Genomic DNA, 19,773 nt, shown 5'->3' on the forward strand with positions numbered 1-19,773 from the left:
CGAAAATTTAAAGAAATAATAAAACTGATTACAATCTGGTTTCCTTTTTACTATCACCTTGTGTTGTCATTCTAAACGATGCCAGTGGTAAAAATCCTCAATCCTGCTGAGTTCAACCATGCCCTCTGCGACTCCCTCCCCCTGAAGTCCCGTCTCGGTACTGACGTCCCTCTCTTTCTCCCTGACCCTATTGAGCAAGGGTTGCTATTCACAGAGGTTGGAAATGTCATTATCTTCTGTTGCTGTTTATAATGATATCAATGTTGATAGCTGATGATGAAAAAATACGTGTGGAGCTCTAGTAAAAAGCAACATCCGTGCTTCCCCATTAGAGGAGTTCTTCATGGTGAATCCAATGCTTACTTCCACTCCACAAACGGCTTCATACAATTCTTTATGTTGTCGGGATCCAATAGGGGAAGAACTGCCTTGTCAGGGAATAGGATACGTTTTCACGTTCATACCTGAAATTAATGAACACTCATCCTTTAGGAGGAGGCTTCTCTCTGGGTGCAGGAACATTAGGAAAAAAAACCCGTTTGGTAACCAGTAACCCAATTTAAATATGAGCACAAGCCTTTTGAAGAACATGTAACTTTGTAACAAACAATATGAAAGCAATAAACTACAAGCTCTTTCAGAAGATATATATATATATATATATATATATATATATATATATATATATGTAAATTTTTTAGAGTAAATTTATATATAATTTTTTTAGAGTAATTTGAAGACGACCTTGACAGGAACATTTTAGAAAAACAAATTGCTATTGCAAGGAAGAGAAGAAGGAAAGGAGAGAAAGAAGGGGGAAAATATGCAGGAAATCCTTTCACTTGTTTTGTAGAGCAAACCGATTGACCTGTAATACTTTTGGATTTAAGAAGAAGAAACAAAATTAAATTAAAAGATGCTTTTTAAAAAGCGTGAGTCTACTTCTTCCCAAATTAGAAAATGTTTATTTAAATGATTGAAAATCAAATGTGTACAGAGCAGCATGTCATCTTTGAGCATTGATTCAATAAGACTCTGCACCGTGTTTCATTTTGGCAGGCAGTATTTCATCTTCAGTCCAGCTATTCCCCTGTGGCTACAATATTCCAAGTATTTTTCCAGCCTCTCTCTTTTTCCAGACCAACACCAAAGCTTGCATCTCCTGTGTGCTGGGCTACACCCAACCCTCAGTGACTCTGGGTTTGATATTATATAAATAGTAATAATATATTTATTATATAAATATAAGTAGGAAAGGGAAGCCGAGACTTGAGTAGGGAATCAGAGGTTACTCTCGGTGAGATGTAGCAAATCTAGCAAATGAAATCCATGAACTCAAATTCCAGAAGATCTTGAAATCATAGCTGGAGGGCAAATTAATGATCACCTAGATTAATTCTATTACTTTGTATAGTTTACATATACGAATCTAAGGCACCGTGATACAGTGGGTAAGCAGGAGGGGAAACTAATGGTTAAGACAAAAGCAGAACTTAGTTGCCTGAAACCTTCTCCAGAACTTTAATCATTTTCCACCATAGGAAAATACTACTTCTGGGAAAAATTCAGTGCTGACGATTTTTCACAAATGGTATAAAAGTAGATGTCTATATCCCTTTGTGCCTTTTTTGAATATATACTGTGGATATTTTACTATTAGAATGAGAATGGGCTTATTTTAGGTTTTAAACCTAAAATTGCAATAACATGGCAATGACACTGAACCTACCAGCCACATTTGATACACAATCTTATATATAATGAATTTTATCGATTAATGCATTTTTAAACTTTTTAAACCATTAATCTTTTTAAACTTTTAAGCTTTTTAACTTTTTAAAACTTTTTATAACTATTATTAAGTCAAGGTGTTTTCATGAATTCCTTGGGTCAGTCATTTGCATCCCACATAGCTATGGTGATCAGAGATAGTGTATTTTCTGGAAGAATAATACTTACATATTTGTATCCTATTGACGTGAAAGTAATTTTTAAAATATCAAAATATGCTTGAACTTCCCTTGTGTACCATTATAAAGTTTTTAACATAAATGAATTAAAACTTAGAAAAATAATTCCTTTCTCAGATGATGGTTCTATTTTCCATTCAGAAAGCAAGGTCTCCAGAAATTAACTTGCTCCACGCAGGAAAACTCAGCACCAAGGTGACAGCCAGCTGCCCAACATCCAAATATTCCTGCCATCACCCCATGCTTCTTCCTAAAGAAACTTTTGTTTAAAACAACACAAACTAACAAAACAAACCACACACGAATTCCCACATGGCAATGTGCTCAGAGAGGAAGCTGGCCCCATTCTCAGCCTCAGGGAGTCCAGATTAATCTAAGCCGATTACTGTGTTATCATTCCTCTCACCAGTGATTGATTTAGATATGGGCATGGAAAATGAGACTTAAAAGGAAATTTGTTGGGAGTCTTCTGGGGAAGGCTTCTTCACTCTTAGCAGAGAGACACAGAAAGAGGCAGCTTCTTCCTCAGGGTCTTATTTCTCCTGCGTGTGTTTTGCATGGAGCAAGCAGGTGCACAGAGCTTGTGCTCCAAGAATGGGTGAAGCCGAATGAGGATGAGTCCCTGGATTCTTCATGACACCCTTGAACCTCAAAATTAACTAGCTCTGAAACTGCCATTCTTTTGGACATCTTGTTATGTGAGATAAGAAATGTCCTTATTACTTAAATCGGTTGCAGCTGGAAGCATACAAAATGATAAAGCTCAAAAGTGCCTCAAAACGTTTTCTCAGTTGGGTCCTTCAAGGATACAACAGGCTTGATCAAGAGGTGTAGGTGATCCAATGCAAAATCCTTAAAGCTATCACAAAATGAGCTCAAAGAGCATTTTCTTAAAGCGCCAAAGCCAGCATTGCTTGAACGGCAATGGCAAAACAAGGAGTCCTATGTGAAATGACAAAAGGGCATCAGATATTCACCTTGCACACATAATAGGGACTTCAGGTAAACAAGGAAAGAGAATCCAGGAAAAGGGTGAGGGATTTTGCCACTTGATCATCAAAATCATGCCCTGTTTCTCTATGTAAGTGACTAACTGCATTATTCAGCCTGGCTTGTGACTAAGCTCTAATCAGAAGATGTAAGAGAAAGTGATGCATGCCACTCTCCTGGCAGAACCGTAAAAACCTCCCAGGTGTACTCCTCTGGGCTCTTTCCCGCTTTCACCTGGCACGATCTCGGGAAGGACCTTGGAAGCCTTGAGTTAAAGGTGGATGAATAACTTGTGGAACTGAAATCTTTTCCCACTGAGCAGAAATATCCATAATGGATTGTTAATCTTGAAAAAGATATAAACTTTCATTGTTCTATACCACTGACTTTTAGAGGTTTATTTGTTGTGATTGCTACAGTGTTACAGCATTAGTTAATACAGTGGAGTTACTGAATTCTGGTGAATAATGGTATAAGTGAATTGACAAGTGCGTTAATACGATCCAAATTTATAAATATGGAAACTGAGGATCAGAGAGTTGGGTATCTTGCCCAAAACACCCAGGAAGTAACTTTGGGAGCTGTCCAGAACTCAGCTGCTCTATGCCCAAGCTCACATTCTCCTGGTGTCCCATCTTGCAAAAGGTTAAGCAGATCTATTCCAACTTGGTTCCAAGTGTTGTAAAATGACATTGACCAAGATATATCAGAAAAGATGAATCCTGTATGAACGAGAGTACAAATTGTGTTGATACTGATTGGCCCCTAAATGTACTGCTTTCAGGTTTACATTAAGCTTTATTTAAAATCAGACTTACTAGAATTATCATGTGATTGATATCCAATGATGGTTTAGTGCAAATTAACTCCCTGTAGTTTGATGTGGAATATCATTAACATTTTTTCTACTTTTAAGTATATAATTTATCTTTCTAATGAATTCGTAATAGTATTGGGCTTTAGCCATTTACAGCATCAAAATTAAGGAACCATGCTGTTCTTCTCTCCCTTAAAATTTTTTTCTAAAAAAATTCATATGTTTTTATTATAGAATAGCGATTTAGAAATTAACTACAGAGAGGATTTTTCACTGTTGGAGTGGGAGGTTAAAGGGAAGCAAGGGGGAGAGGCTATAATGATCCACGTCACAATACTTAGAGTTGGAGCCATCAGTATAAACTCCTGTTTAGCTCAACATAGATACAAAGTTATATAAAGAACTATTTATACATACACATGTACACGGATTAGTATAATCTAGGTATTTCCTTGCTGTCAGCTGAGATGATGTAGAAGCAAAAACTACCACAACAGCAAGCTGCACAGAGAGCACCCAGATATTTGTTTCTAATACCATTTTCATAAGACAAATCAGGGCTCCTTGGAGAAATGGCTGGTTCCAGGATTGGCTGCAAGATGAGCCTGGAATATAGTGCAACAAAATAAGGAATAATTGTAGATTTCATCTTTTTTTTTTTTTCCTGTGTCTATTTTTACTTTTCAAAGTGGTTTCATACTGTACATATATTTTCACTTAACATTTAGTGACTGTATTTTGATGTCATTATAATTTCACAAAATGATTTATATTTACATCAGAGTTGTTCATCTTAGGGATGTATCATGTTATTTATTCAATTACATATTGGTATCTCTATTCTTCTCTAATTCCATTGAATTTATTGGGGAAAGGGGTGTGGGAAACGGAGGTAGTAAGAAGAGAGCAAACAATTCTGACCTATTTGCTTGTTGTGAGAAAGAGAGGGGTGGGTCTGCTCTTACGCTGCCAGGGAAAATGCAGTGGGATGAGAAACAAAAGGCCTGGACACTGGTCTCAGTTTTGCAAATAACTCTGAGTATGGTTTTAAACTCACTCTATCTCTACAGTTCCTACTGTCCTTATCTATAAAATAAACTACATAATTTATTCTATTGTCTGTTCCTAAAATCTATTATTATATGTTGGGCAAAAAGACCATTTTTTAAAGAAATTGCATGTAAAGGATAGGACCAAATACATTTAACATAATAAAGAGGGTGTAGAAAATGGATGATAGATACATTTCCTCTTTGCTGTATAGCCAAAAACAATTTCCCATCCTGTGGCACTATTGGAATACATTATATGAAATGACATGAAGATCTGAAAGTTGTATGCAAAGGGGACTCTTCCCTCTGAAGGAGAGGAAAGGACTCGTCTATAAATGTTGCAAGGAGAATGAGTTCAGCGAAACACAAGGGAAGAATGTCTGACAATAGAATGGGCTTCCTAGAAAAATGAGTGGGATTTTAGATGTGGAGAATTTTGCACCATAGGCTGTATAGAGAATTATCAGGAATATTTTAAGTGCAATTCCTGCCCTCGGTTGGAATTCAAGCTGAATGGTCACCAAGTTCACTTTCAATTTTAAAAGGCTGGAATTTCTCTTTAATTTTATATGCAACACCACCGTTTAGACTATCGCCCACAGGCATTGCCCATTTCTGATCTCTCTGCTACAGTATCTCATTGGTCTCTTAACTAAAGAATTGATTCCAACTAGCAAAAATAAAATGCATCTGTTAATATTTATTAAGAGGATGAGTCCTTTGGCTTGTTTGTATGCGCGCATAAGTGGGTACATCTCTAAGCATCTGATGAGGAACAAGTCCTTTCACTGTCATTAAGAAAGTGTGAACGAATCTTCTCTTGAAACTCAATCCCCTCTATGAAGCCAATGCAAAAAGAAACTTTGGAAAGCAGGTCTCCCGTTCACAATCAAACTTTAGAATTTGTTCTCAAGATTTCTTCACATTCTTTCCAGAGTATGAACTTGTGAAAGCCCTAATAGGTAAAAATTAACACACACACACACACACACACACACACACACACACACACACACACACACACCCCAAGCCACCAGCCACTGCTATTGGCAAATGCTTCCTCTCCAATCACCAGAGCAAGAAAGGGATCCCTAGAGCCCTAACGCACCGCCAGTAGATGGGGTCTCTGACAGCCCTCGGCTGCCGCCGACTTGTCTATGGAATGACAGCGTGGAAGGTGTTGCAAGGAAATCCCTTGCATGCTTTGTGGTATGTTAAAAATGCAGCATCATCCTCTCTGTTCCTTTTCTTCAGCCTAAAAGCTGGATTCGAGGGCACAATGAAACTGGAGGGGCAAAAAAGCTGCCTGCCTCCAGGAGCTCCCTCCCTCCATGTTCCACCCTCTCCCCCTGCTTTCTTGGGATCCAATTACCACCGCTCCAATGGGCCAGCAATACCTTCACCCATTTCCTCTTCCATTCACTCCAGCGGGGAGCAAAGAGGGAACACAAAACTCTAAAAATAGCTGTCGGTGTCTTAAAAAAAGAAAAGCTTAGCTGCCCCCCCACCTCCGCTCCCGCCCTTCCCTCCTCCCCCTCCCCCCCCGCTCCTTATGGGGCACATGTCTGCTTCTTACAACACCGAGGCACATGGTTCCAGTTCGGCACCGAACCCCACCAGGACGGAGAGGAAATCCACATCTGTGGGACGCTCCGCACGGAACCACCTCCAGCGAGGGAGGCCGGGGGACTGCAGCAGCGAGATGAAGGGCTAGACCGAGGGATCGCTGCTCATGCGGTGAGAGGGGGCGCGGGAGGCGGCGAGGGCGCGGAGAGGCTGGGGAGGGGGTGAGCTCGGCTGTGCCCCCGCAGCGCCTGGCGCCCGCCCCCACGCGCGCTGTCGATATTTGCCCGCCTTACTGCAACTTGCTGCAGTGTTTGAAAGAGTAGTAGGAGCGCATGGAGGTGGGGCCCGGGAAAGACCAGGCGGAGTGGTTGGGGGTGAGCGCGGAGGGGGTGGGGAAGCGGCGGCGGTGGGGAGGGGGGCTGGCCCCAAGGGGGTGGGGTGGGAGAGAGGGGGTTAGCCCGGCGCTTACACATGTCACATGTGCTTTTTAAGACGGCCGGGAGCGCCTGCAAGCTGGATCTGGTGGAGGATGCTGCGGCAGGTGCTTCGCAGAGGGCTCCAGTCGTTCTGCCACAGGCTGGGCTTGTGCGTGAGCCGGCACCCGGTCTTTTTCCTCACCGTGCCCGCCGTCCTGACCATCACCTTCGGCCTCAGCGCGCTCAATCGCTTCCAGCCCGAGGGCGACCTGGAGCGCCTGGTCGCTCCCAGCCACAGCCTGGCCAAGATCGAGCGCAGCCTGGCCAGCAGCCTTTTCCCCTTGGACCAGTCCAAAAGCCAGCTCTATTCGGACTTACACACCCCTGGGAGGTATGGCAGGGTGATCCTCCTCTCCCCACCCGGGGACAGTATTTTGCTCCAGGCTGAGGGGATCCTGCAGACCCACCGAGCCGTGCTGGAAATGAAGGTGAAACACAGGGGCTATAATTATACTTTTTCCCATCTGTGTGTGTTGAGAAATCAGGATAAGAAATGCGTGCTGGATGATATTATTTCAGTGCTAGAGGATCTCAGGCAGGCTGCCGTCTCCAATAAGACAACAGCCAGGGTGCAAGTGAGGTATCCCAACACTAAATTAAAGGTATGCTCCTCCTGCATGCTTCTGCCAATTAAAGAGGCAGCACTTCATTTCTTGCCCTAAACAAGCAAAGAAAATGCAGAGGTCTCATCCTTTAAGAGTCAGAAGCTAATGCTTCTTTCATTTTTGGGGGGGAAAGATGGGCAACTGAGTGAAGAAAACAGGCAATGAATGGTACGACTAGATATTAAAGAAATTCAAAGCCAAACAAAACAAATACCAAAAATGAAAAAAAAAGAAAAAGGAAAAAAGTTTTTTTTTGAGACCCTGCAATTACATCTTTGTTCAGGGTTAATAAATCAGTGAATGGAAGGGGGAGGGGGAATCCTGAACAATTTGGGGGATTTCTTTTCATTATGGGGCTCAATGTATTTCTTATTACTGATTACACGTCCACTGGTGCCATTTCCACCTATTTACATCTTCAGCCTGGCTTGATTTTGACATGCAGGGAGTTTGTGTCCAAGTGCCCTGTGAGTGTGTGTGTCTGAAAGAAGTGGGTATGAATGTATTTAGGATTCCAGGAATTATGTGTATGTGTGTTTGCATAGCAAAAGAAGCAGAAATATTCTCTGTGTGAAAATGGGAATTTGCAGCTAACTGATGTACTAGTTTATTGAGTCCTGTTATCTTCTTCCCACAATGAAATCCAAACCAAAGCAAGATTATTCTAACAGCCCTAGAGCAAAAGAAAAGAAAAAAATTCCACAGTCAGCAAAAATTGCAAAGAATGATAATTTCAGCATTAAATATATTGTGCTGTTTAAACACTCAATTCAAATTTTGTTGCTCAAATGATATTTCTAAACTCATCCTACACTGTCAGGATTGAGCTGCTGCAGGCAATGAGGCATGCAGTCTCCAGGTGACTGAAGTTTCAGGGACAAATGTGACTTCCAAAAGAGTCACTGCACCATTTGTATGCTTGACCCTGTGCAGGCTCGGAAGCTGCACAACCAAGAATTCCCAAGATAGGTGTTTCCCCAGAAGAAGGAATTTTATTTTTTCTAATGTCTGTGAGGATGTGTGTGTGCTTCCCTGGAGATAATGTAATACGAGGAGCCCCACTTTCAATAAATGGATGGCCTAAGTGTAGGAAATCACTAATTTTTCTATGTGTTTATCTGATATAGTCAATCTCTCTACACAATTAAAAAATAGCTGCCTCAGGATTTTTTGAGATCAAAAGGCTCTTTTTCCTGAACTGAAGGCAGATTTAATGTACTTAGAAACTAGGGATTCCTTAGGAAGCCTCATCACCTGCTTCCTTCGAACATGTCCTTATTTAAAAGCATCCAGAGGCTGACAGGATTTCAGCCCCTTGTTTAATTGAGCAGGCTTAGTGAAACTAGACAGATGATTCATCAGCTTGAAATCTAGGTAAGGGCTTGTCTGCTTCACACTTATTGAAGGGAGCATGACGAATATATGTGATTGGGCCGCAAGCTTTTGGTTTCCTGAATCCTTTGACATCAGTGTTATTGCTTGCCACAGAAAAGGATGTGGTAGAGAGTGATTGTCCTGGCCTATAGTCTTTTAACTGAGTTCTTTCTTATGCCAAACATCTGGCGGAAAAAAAAGGGTTGAAACTGTGTCATATTTAAATTTGGTTTGTTTTCTCTATTGAAGGTAGTTTGCAGTTTATTAGTATGCATTATTAGTTGGGTCCCTTATTCTTTTATTCAGCAGTGCTTTTGAGGTGTAAGCGCTTTGTCCAGTCAGCCACTGGGGACATTTTGTTTATCCGACAATATCATGACATTTACAATGCAAACCCCTGAGGCCTTTAATTCACTCATTTAATAATCATTGATTGTGTTCCTATGATTTACTAGGAGCTCCTGTAAGCACATGAGACCGAGTTTGATTCAAGAAAATCAAGGTTCTTATTCTCATCGGGCTTCAAAGTACTCTCATGGGGCTTCAATGTTCTCACCCAGAGTTACCTGCAAGCCAGGGACTCTGCAATTGTTGGGTCTACCATTGAGCCAATACCATGCCAGGCCTGGAAGAGGGGCTCCAGCTAAACTTTATGGCTGATTGGTTGGTCAGTCTACCTCTTGGTAGGAGTCAGTGGATAATCATAAAAGAATGGAGCAATTGATTATGAAGGTCAATGTAGTAGTGGTAGAATTATTCCATTAACCATAAAAAGAACAGGAGAATTATATTTTGGCACTATGAACTATAAAGCCCTTATTCTGCTACATTCTAATATCAATGTCTCCTCAAGTATGTTGACTGGACTCCCTCTGCATGCCATCAGTGTGGTCTTTCAACTATGTTTGGGTAAATGAATCCTTTAAGAACCTTCTGAGAACAAGAATCCCTCTCAAGCATCCAGCTGTAATCTCACACATGCTAATGTGATACCAAATATAATTTGTAGAGTGCCGTGGATACATAGAATCCTATCAAAGGGTCTCCAAGGACTTTCAGGTTAAGAACTCTGTGACACAGAACAAAGGGAGAAAGAGTTTTGTTTCAATTGCATGTCATTTGGAAGTGATTTGAATTCACGTGTGGCAGTGATTTTCAAAGAGTGTCTCTATGATGCTTATGCATGCTAAAGTTTGAGAACTTTTGGTACATGAGCTTTGAGGGAAATTTTTACACATACATTTTTGACCCTGTAACTCATTTTGCTTTCCTCTGTCATACTTGGGTCACCAGTCTTTCCAGCTCTGGACAATACAGAACATTTCGGTGCTGGAAGATGCTATTGATGGCCAGGGAATCAGTAGTTGAAGAAAAATGCAAACTAAATCACAGTGTCTGATAATGTGTGTAGGAATTAGCAATCTCTTGATAAGAAAGAAGCAAGTAGGTCAGTGCTTAGAGATAGTCTGAAGATGTATAAACACTGATTGACAGAAAAGAGTGGTCATAAACCTTAGTTATGATAATCAGAAAGGCATCTTGCAAATATTATTAAGAACCTAAGTAGTCCTGAGCACAGAAAGGTTTAAAACTTCTGATACACATGATTATTTTGACAAGGTGAACCAGACAAGCTGGGACACAAAGTGTTGCTGGTATGGCAATCCAAATAGAGGCTCAGATAAAGCTGTTATGAAAAAAGGAGTATTCGGCGTAGAATACTACAGAAGAAATTAAACATATACATGTTTTTAAGAGCTGTGTACAAAAGATGCCAAAATCTGAAATCCCCACACCTATATAATATGAACTCCACAATTGTGCCTGTCCTTATAATCTTTATGTTATTATATCCCTGATTAGGCACAAAGGTCTTATTTTCCTCTGTACTATTCACATTCCCCCACCCAACCTTGTCCAGTTCCATGTAGATAGTATTCATATCATTGATTAGTTGGTTGATTAATTTGTATGTTTATATTTTAATGTCACAAAATTATCACTTCAAACCTCTATGGCATTCTTTTATTTTAAAGGTATTCTCTACATTCTCCAGATATTCTGTAAAATGTTTTTGACCTCAATAATTTGGGGGTCTTTTTTTTTCTCCTATTAAGACATACATATTGTATAAGTTAATGCAATTTGGCCAGATTGAATTTTTAAGTTAAATACACAACATATTGTTGAAACCAGTCTCTTGATTGAAATGAGACAAGCACATAAAATCCTTAAACAAGGACTACTCTGGACTCCAAGAAATGTTTTCATTATAATTCTAGTGGTTCAGGTGGTTGCAGGTAATATTTCCCTGCCTCTTAGGTAGACCATCATGACCTCACTTTTCCATCTGGCTAGTTCCAAGAAACTAACAATTCCCATATGTCCCAGTTCTATATTTTAGTCACAGTAAAAAAAACAAATGAAGAAGCAGACAAATGTGGTCCATGGCAAATGGTGAGAAAGGAGTGACGCAGATTTGATTCCCTTGCAGCCTGTCCTTCCCATTAAATTCCATTAACACCACACCTCTGGACAGATGTTTAAGTGAAGTATATATGCTTCAATGTATCACATTTAAGGAGAAAAGCAGAGAAACATTTCCTGCTTTTTAAAAAAAGATACAGAGTTTCTTTGGGTACATTTTGAGTACATGTCTTCTAGGTTTGGCAGATGTTGCCATTGATTGTTTAGTTTTGATCTCAATGGAAGGGCAACTTAAGCCAACATGGAAAGTGAGGACCAACATTATTTTTAGAGATATCCAAGAAAAGTTATTCTACAGACTTCTTTCCCTAATTCATTCTAAAACCTCATAACACACCCATGTCAGGATCTTCTCTGATATTTAGATTTAAGCTTACATTCCTGGTTCTATGTCTTCATAGAGGAAAACATGGCTACCTTATTGAATCTTCAGGTTGTGTCCTAAGTGATGTTCTATACACAGCATATCATGTTTACAAGGCTGTGAGTCAGAGTATTTTATTTCAATTTTAGAGGTAAGGAAACTAAAGACCCAGAGGTTAAGTGACTTCTGTGAGGTCCCCAAGGCAGTAGAACATTTTGAAGCTGGGATTTAAATCCAGGTCTGTCTGGTACTGAACTTCACATCTTAACCACAATGCTGTATTAGGTTCTAGTATATCCTGAAACACTTCCCTGTAACTACAGCCTCTGTACTAAAAGAACTAGGGCTATAACTCCCAAGCCATCTCAAATGTTAGTATTAAAAGACCAGTCGTTAGACCAGTTTAGTATTAAAAGTAGTCGTTTAAAGACCACTACTGTTCTTTCACACCAGCCCTCATGCTCAGTGAGAGAGACCAGCCCAGAAGAAGGTGAAGTGAAACTTCACTTCTCTTATCTGCCCATAATGGAGTAAAGCTTCCAGTTTGGGCAAACTCCCACTGTCTTCTATGGTGAAACAAAGAGTTTAGGAAATCCCTCTCTGGCACATGATTTCACCTTTAATATGATTGCACATCAACTCAGAACAAACTAGGGTGAGGCTCCAGGATCAGCTGAAAGTGGGAATTGTGTAATACAGCCCAAGGTTCTGAGTCAGGAGCTTATGTGCCAGATAAGCTTGAGAATTTCTGTCTTAAATTGACATCAGGAAAAAAGAATTAATGAGATAATACAATGATAACTAAATTAAGAAATACTCAGGAGACCTAAATTCTAACCCCACTTCTTTAAAAATGAGTTGTGTGATATCGGACAAGTCCCATCACCAATCTGGGATTTCAGTTCTAGGATTCTTCTGTAACATTTTACTGGGTAGTAGTACATAAGTATCACCACAGTAGATATGAGGATATATTGTAAAATATTTTTTTCTTTGGAGTAAAGTAGATGGATGTGCTTGAACGATGCTGTTGGACGATGTTAATCATAATTTTCTAACTAAATTATTGCACATATATATTTCCTAGCCACTGTAACAGGGTAAGTTCGTTCATTCAAGTTTTTGGAGCACCCAAGTAGGCAAAAGATTTTCTTGGTATTGAGACCTAAATCCTGCTCATTGGTTTCAACACAGATCTACTTTAAACTAAATTAAATCGTTTTCATAAGTATTTTTTATGCTTCTTTCCATTTTTGAAATTCAGGAATTAAGGGAGGGTTAAAAACAATAGAAATGGTTTTCTCCATTCTGCTTCTCCTCATTTTCTTACTGTCAAGTGCACTGACAGTGTTTTCCTGAGTGGTCGACTTGGGAGTGGGGTGAGGAGATGGCAAAGTGACACACACAGCAGGATGGAAATGTAGGTGGGACTAAGGCCCCTCTCCCCCGTCCCCCACCAAAATATTCTTTGTCTCCCCTGCCATATTAAGCAATAATTAACTCTAACACTTTTTTTTTCTTAAGTTTTTCTACTTTAAACATTATTATAACTGAAACAAACTATGACTGTGCCTTTCAAAATATATTGTGTTTGGAGAATATTTTTTCACTTGAACCCTTTACTTATTACACCATGATTGCTTTTAATTCAGTTTTAGAGTTGATCAGCATATGTCCAAACCTATTCCAGATATATCCAGACATTTCTACGTACACGCAATATAAACACTGTTAAAGAGGATATCTGGAGATTCCAAGATTCTAGATTTGCATAAGACAGTCGTAGATTGGACAGCAGTTCTGTTTCCTCCCTAACTTAGTTAAACAAATTGCCCGGGCACTGCTCCCCCAGGATGGAATCATGGGAGTGATTCATTTCTATGACGGTCTCTGCCAGTGCGAGGTGGACAGAGTTAAATCCATCGCAGCCCTGGCCCACCGAAACATTTAGGCAATGCTGCTGACTTCAAAGTGTGCCGCGTTGCATTGTAAGCCACAAAACTAATTTCTTTGTGTTTTCTAAGAGCTCGCTTCTCAAAGCATTGTGTATGGACCAGTAAGTAGCAGCAGCAGTTAGAAATGAAAATATCCTGGGTCACAGCACAGACCTACTGACTGGAACCTGCATCGTAACTCCCCAGGTGATTGACGTGCACTTGAGAGTTTGAGAAGCTCAAGTCTAAGAGGCAAAGCGGACCTTAGAAGTCCTCATTCATGGCTTGAGGTTGAAGTAACATGTCGATTCAGACCAAAAACACTGTAAGAAAATTGAGTGAATGAGCCCATACCCATATCAATTAGTCATGTGATAGAGACATTGAAGAAATGCCTGAAGAAATACCGAGCAGCTATTCCAGACTGAGAAACCTTCATCTCTGTCATTTGTAGTTCGGCCTGTCACCTAGTTAAACTTAGAGCTGATTACTGTCATTTGGTATTTTCCAAAAATGTTGAAATTAAGCCAAAACATCTCTTTAAAAAAAAATAAAATTCCGCGGTGTTTTTCTCCAGCCCCTTGGCAGTTATTTCACAATACTAGCAACATTAAACTCTAGTTAGACTGATTATGTTACTATTATGTGAGAACAGAAGCTATAGGAACTATACATAGGAAGGAGCAGGAGTATTTGGGGAAAACGAAACACTCAATTACAACAGCGTGTGTTGTGAAAATGGCCTTGCAATCCATGCTTTCCTCAGACAGGATTATTAAGGCAGAGCCATTCATTGAAATCAAGGCTCATTCTCTGTCATTCAGAGGAATTTTCAGGGCCTCTCAAAGGTACCTGATGAGCAGCACTCAAAATGAATGGAGTCTGTTTAGTTACAGGATTTGTGTTAGAACAGCCCGTGTTTTCCCTTCAGATCTACCCTCCCAACATGGAGAGGCCTCACCTGGCCCACTCTAATGTTGCCATCTCAAAGGCTGAAGGCGCAGTATAGGCTCCAGGTTTGGGAAAGCAGAAGCACAGTTACAGGGTTCTCAGCTTCAGAACCTTCTGAAAGCAGTGCCAGGTATCCGTGGCAGATGGAGGCTTGACTGGCTGTTGAGGGTTCAGCCTTAAAGATTACACGTCCCTTTGAATGTTCAGTCTGTTCTCTCACCTCACCAGGTTTCTTAATTACATGGAGCGAGAGAGTATTCAGTTCTGATTGTCACTGCAGGTCATACTAATGTGGGCAAGAGGCACATTAGATTCCAAAGCCATTCATATACACATTCATTCGGTGACTGCTGTGTTTGCTATGTGCCAGGCACTGTGCTTGGCACTGCAGATTCAGTCAGGAACAAAACAGATGTGGTGCTTACCCTCCCGGAGCTCGAGTCTAGTGAAAAATCACATAGATAAATTCATAACTATAGATTATCATGGAGGAAAAACACAGGGTACTGTGCGAGTAGGATATCAAGTCTTGGATGTTAGAAACTACTTCCCTGAGGAAGTGAGTGTGAGCTGAGATCTGAAGGATGACAGGGAGTTATCCCTCAAGAGTGGGTTACACGGTAGAAGTAAGAGTGTAACAGGGAGGACATGATACCTCAGATGCATTGAACCAAAGCCACTGTGCATGGACGTTCAAGAGTGACAATGGAGAAGGCTGCCAAGGACCGTGGCAACAATTTCTTGAGAATTGGTGTAACACAAATTAGACCAGGGTCTACAGATGTAGATTTTCTGGGTTAATCTCTTTGTTCTGCTTCATTAGCTCTATGACTTTGTACAAATACTTGACTCTCTTTGTAATTTAGTTCTTTCATCATAGTCCCTACCTCTTAGCATCGAGTAGATTAAATGAGCTCATGATACCTAAAGCAGTGCTACTCAAACTAGAATTGTCACCTGGGGATCTTGTGAAAAAATACAGATTCTGTGTTAGTATGTCTGGGGTGGGATAAGAGTCTGCATTTCTAGCAAGTGACACTGATGGCTCTGGTCCAGGAACCACCCTCTGAGTAGGAAGGTTATATATACTTAGAACAGCACCTGGTTCGTTGTAAATTCTTAAATGCTAGTGGTTTACATCCTTAAGCACTGATATTCTGCTCTTACACAAAATCGGTTAGTTGACTCTCTTGTGAACTCACGATTAGATGAAAAACCCTTTTTGTTTCAACCCTCAATGCTGAAAATCTATTATATGGCAGTTGTCACTATTTCCTTAGTAAGTGCAATATAAGGGACATGGATCCCTCTGCTTTTTGCACTGAAAAGCTTGAGCTGCATCTAGAATCATCATTCTGAATGTGACCTCTCTTTGCTAAGGACAGTAAAGAGCAGATAAGGAAAGTGTGGGACCTTGGTGTCAGTGTTCACTGGGTCAGGAAATATCTTGGCGGTTGCATTTTTGTGATATTCTCAATAGAGCTACACTTGACCACTTTCTTCCCTCGTGGCTTCTGTGACATTCAGTTTTCCTTCTATACCTCTGATGGTTCTCTACTTCTTACTGGCTCACTCCCCTTTCTATTCCCATATTTACGATTGTTCCCATGAAACAGTCTTTTTCATTGTCTGTTCTCTCAGTAGTCCCATTCAAGCCTAACATCTATTTCCTTCCATGTCTATAACCCTTTGGATGCTGTCATTTGCTCAGGCTCAAGAATCTCAGTCACCTATGATTAACTTCTACCCCCGAATCCCCCGCCCCCAGCCAAGATGTATAGAGTAATAGCTAATTAACTATCAGAGCTTGATCATTCCACACCAGATGTTCTCAAAGTGTGGTCCTTGCACCAACAGCATCCACCTCACCTGGAAACCTGTTAGAAATGGAAATTCTCAGACCTCATTCCAGATCAACTGAAACTCTGGGGATGAGGCCCAACAAGCTCTCTATGTGATTCCCATTCCTGCTGAAGTGTAAGAACCACTGACCTACAGCAGTGGTGCCCAATCTTGGCTGAGGCAAGAGGGCAGTTTTAAGAATACTGATGTCGTGGGTCTCCTCTCTAGACATTCTGATTTAATTCACCTTGAAATGGCATGGGCGTTGAGGTTTTTAAAAGCTCGTCTTTTGATTACAATGGACTACCAAGAGGGAGAACCAAGTTCTCCTTTTCAAATTTATTTTCCTTTTCTTCCCCATTGTCTCTCCTTTGGGCCTTCATTACCCTGTACCTATTTTATTTATGTGATAATCTAATCGCTCTCACATAATTTCTCACACTTGGAACCTACCCTATGTAACAAGATCATCTCCATCTCTTGGTTATAGTTTCCTCTAAGCAAATCTTGCAAGGGCTTCCCATTGTCTGGAGAAGAAATTACAGACTCTTGACTACAGCCATTAAAACCTTTCCTTGGGCAGATCCCCAATTTTACTTGTCATTTCTTATGATATGTTGCAACCAAACCAAAGAAAAGCCACCCTGAAATTTCCTGTCATCTTACCTGCATGTATACTTTTCATTTTGCTTGGAATTTCTTTCACACTGTCAAACTCTCATCTATCTCTTGAAACCTGAGGCCCCAATGTTGCTTTTTCCATAAACCTTCTCTAAGTGCTTCCAAAGGTCAATAACACTTCCACGCACTTTGGAGATGCTTTGAAGGTAGTTCCTTTAATCAAAAATATAATTTGTATTATAGATTTGTCACAATCTTTGCTAAAATATTACTGTATGTGCATAATAAACCGATTAGCTGGTAGCCTTCATTACATAAATTGATTTACCTCTGAGGAGGTAGCCAATGAGGAAGAGGTCTGCAGGCAAACCCTTGGGGAAAGTTGCAAGGGAACAGGAAAAAAGCCCATTCCAGTCTCAGTCTGACAGTCTAAGGCTGTGCCTAAACTCTAAAGAGAGGTGGCCACAGAAGGACATTAAAGATTGTGTTTCATGAGTGCTGCTGAGGTACATGAGGCACAAAGCAGCATAGCTTTGGGCTTAGGAGACAAAAGGCCACCAAAAGAGGGAGAGATACTTTTCCTACCTCTACACAGCACACATATTTCTTCAGCTCAGGAGAGGCTGCAGGGAACATAACACGGCTTGGGTATCTGATAGGGTTGCCAGGTATAGCAAAGAAAAATACAAGATGCCCCATTAAATTTGAATTTTGGATAAAGAATATTTTTTTAGTGTAAGTATGTCCTAAATATTGCATTATTTGCTTACCTAAAATTCAGACTTAACCGGGCATCTTGTATTTTATTTGACAACCTAGCATGATGGGAATTCACAGAATCACATCTAAAGACCCCAGCCCAGACTTCAGAGTGTTATAGGGACCAGCACCAGTTAACTCACAGTAGTGGCCATCAGCCAGGTGGATGGAAAGGAAGACCTGAAAGGTATAGATATTCTAGGGACTCCCAAAAATGCATGGGTGAAAGTTTTCAGGGGCCAGAGTCTCTGACTTTTTCAAGTGGGGATGCAAGCAAGTGAAACTGAAGGTCCTCTTAATATGTCCTTGTTTGTATACTCTGGCCTTCGGAAACCCAAGTTACATTATTGTTTTAATAATCCGAAGTGTTTGCTAGTAAAATGAAAATTCAATGCATATATGAAAAAGCTAAAGACTACACTGGATAAAGTTTCCATTTAGCAGAAATGTCTTTTATTTACTATGTTATCTATGGGAAGATGAAACATATTTATATACAAAAGAAAAATTTAACTAAATAAATTAAATTATAGGATAAATCGGTCCTGGGGATGTAATGTACAGCGTGGTGACTGTAGTTAACAATACTGTTGTGGGGACAGAGTCCCAGAGAGCAATTCCCAGGCTCTCAACCTCACGTGGAAAGGTGCTGGCTCAGGTAGTAAATGGCCATCAGCTGTGATTGGATGGCCATCAGCTGTGGCTAGTTGGCCATCAGCTGTAACCAGTTAGGCATTAACCACTAATATAACTGTCGGGGCTAAGCCAGCAAGCACGCATGGCAGCTAGCAAGTGGAGTTGGTTGGTTGGCAGAAAAGCGGATGACGGATTGCGGAGCGTGTGGCTCCTGCTCCCTGTGTCTCCAGCCCAGCTGCCAGTGAGAATACAGTGGTATGACTCCCCCATCTATGGCTCCATGGGTGTTCCTTTTGGCCTCACCATATCCTGTGTTCTTGTGTGGGGAGCAGGACCAGGGCCCCCCATGACAACTGTATTGTGTATTTGAAAGTTGTTAAGAAAGGGATGTTAACTAAACTTATGGTGATGATCATTTCACAGTATATACATATATCAAATCATTATATACATTATATATACATTATCAGACTAATACAATATTATGTCAATTAAATTTTGATTTAAACATTTGAAAAAGAAAAGAAACTGCCCATATTAGTCAGAACCATATTTATATTAAAACAGCCATTTATTATAAATAAAATAATTTAGGTTGACACTGTGGGTCCAAAATATTGTTTTTCTTTTTTTAAAAAAGGATCTACCAATTATTCAGATTTACAGATCATTACATTGGAGAGAGGGTTATTAAAATGCCCAAGCTGGCCATTTGAATATAGTAGGATTCAGACTATCATAAACAAAACTGCTATAAGTCATAAAAAAAAAAAAAAAAGGAAGGGAAGGAGTGGGAGAAGAAGGGAGGGGGGAGGGAGGGAGGGAGGGAGGGAGGGAGGGAGGGAGGGAGGAAGGAAGGAAGGAAGGAAGGAAGGAAGGAAGGAAGGAAGGAAGGAAGGAAGGAAGGAAAGCGACGATGGGTGCAGATTAGTGAAAATTTGTAGGATGGGAATAGTAGCAAGCCAATATCTGAACCCCTAGACAGGCTGGGTTACGCTTTCCATGTATGAAATGTTGCATTAAAAACAAAGATGAAGCATGCCATTAAACATTTGTACAACAGCACTAATAATGTATACGTGCTATTTAGAACCTGTCTTATTTTCCTTCACGATTATAAAGCATTTAAGGGCAGGGATTGTATCTTGTTCATATTTCTAGTTTAAAAGAAATGTGGGGAAAATCTAGCTTGTTATTTCTCGCTTCCCAGCAACCAGGTCTTTACCGCACAAGGCAATTTTGGAGGTAATCTCTGTAAGGCAAATTCTTGGGCTGGTGAGGCAGAGCCTGAGTAATGGAGCATGAGGGCAGGGATATTGGAGCACCAGT

At 40.5% G+C, this 19,773-nt stretch overlaps 1 protein-coding gene across 3 annotated transcripts in view; it reads left to right on the plus strand.

Annotated features, from left to right (window-relative positions):
• Positions 1–5,247: 5,247 nt before the first annotated feature.
• PTCHD4 (patched domain containing 4) overlaps positions 5,248–19,773 on the plus strand; it is a 200,117-nt gene continuing 185,591 nt past the window's right edge. Inside the window, exons 1-2 of one of the 3 annotated variants that reach the window (XM_074333052.2) lie at positions 5,248–6,566; positions 6,888–7,473. In XM_074333052.2, coding sequence (XP_074189153.1) covers positions 6,562–6,566; positions 6,888–7,473 — 591 coding nt within the window. In that variant the 5' untranslated portion in view covers positions 5,248–6,561. Of the gene's footprint in view, positions 6,567–6,873; positions 7,474–19,773 lie in introns of those variants that run through there. The other 2 variants (XM_074333051.2, XM_019734604.3) reach the window with 2 other exon arrangements.

The sequence above is a fragment of the Rhinolophus sinicus genome, chromosome 2, assembly GCF_057876585.1.
Source record: "Rhinolophus sinicus isolate RSI-liver-muscle chromosome 2, RSI-T2T, whole genome shotgun sequence".
NCBI classification, from domain to species: domain Eukaryota; kingdom Metazoa; phylum Chordata; class Mammalia; order Chiroptera; family Rhinolophidae; genus Rhinolophus; species Rhinolophus sinicus.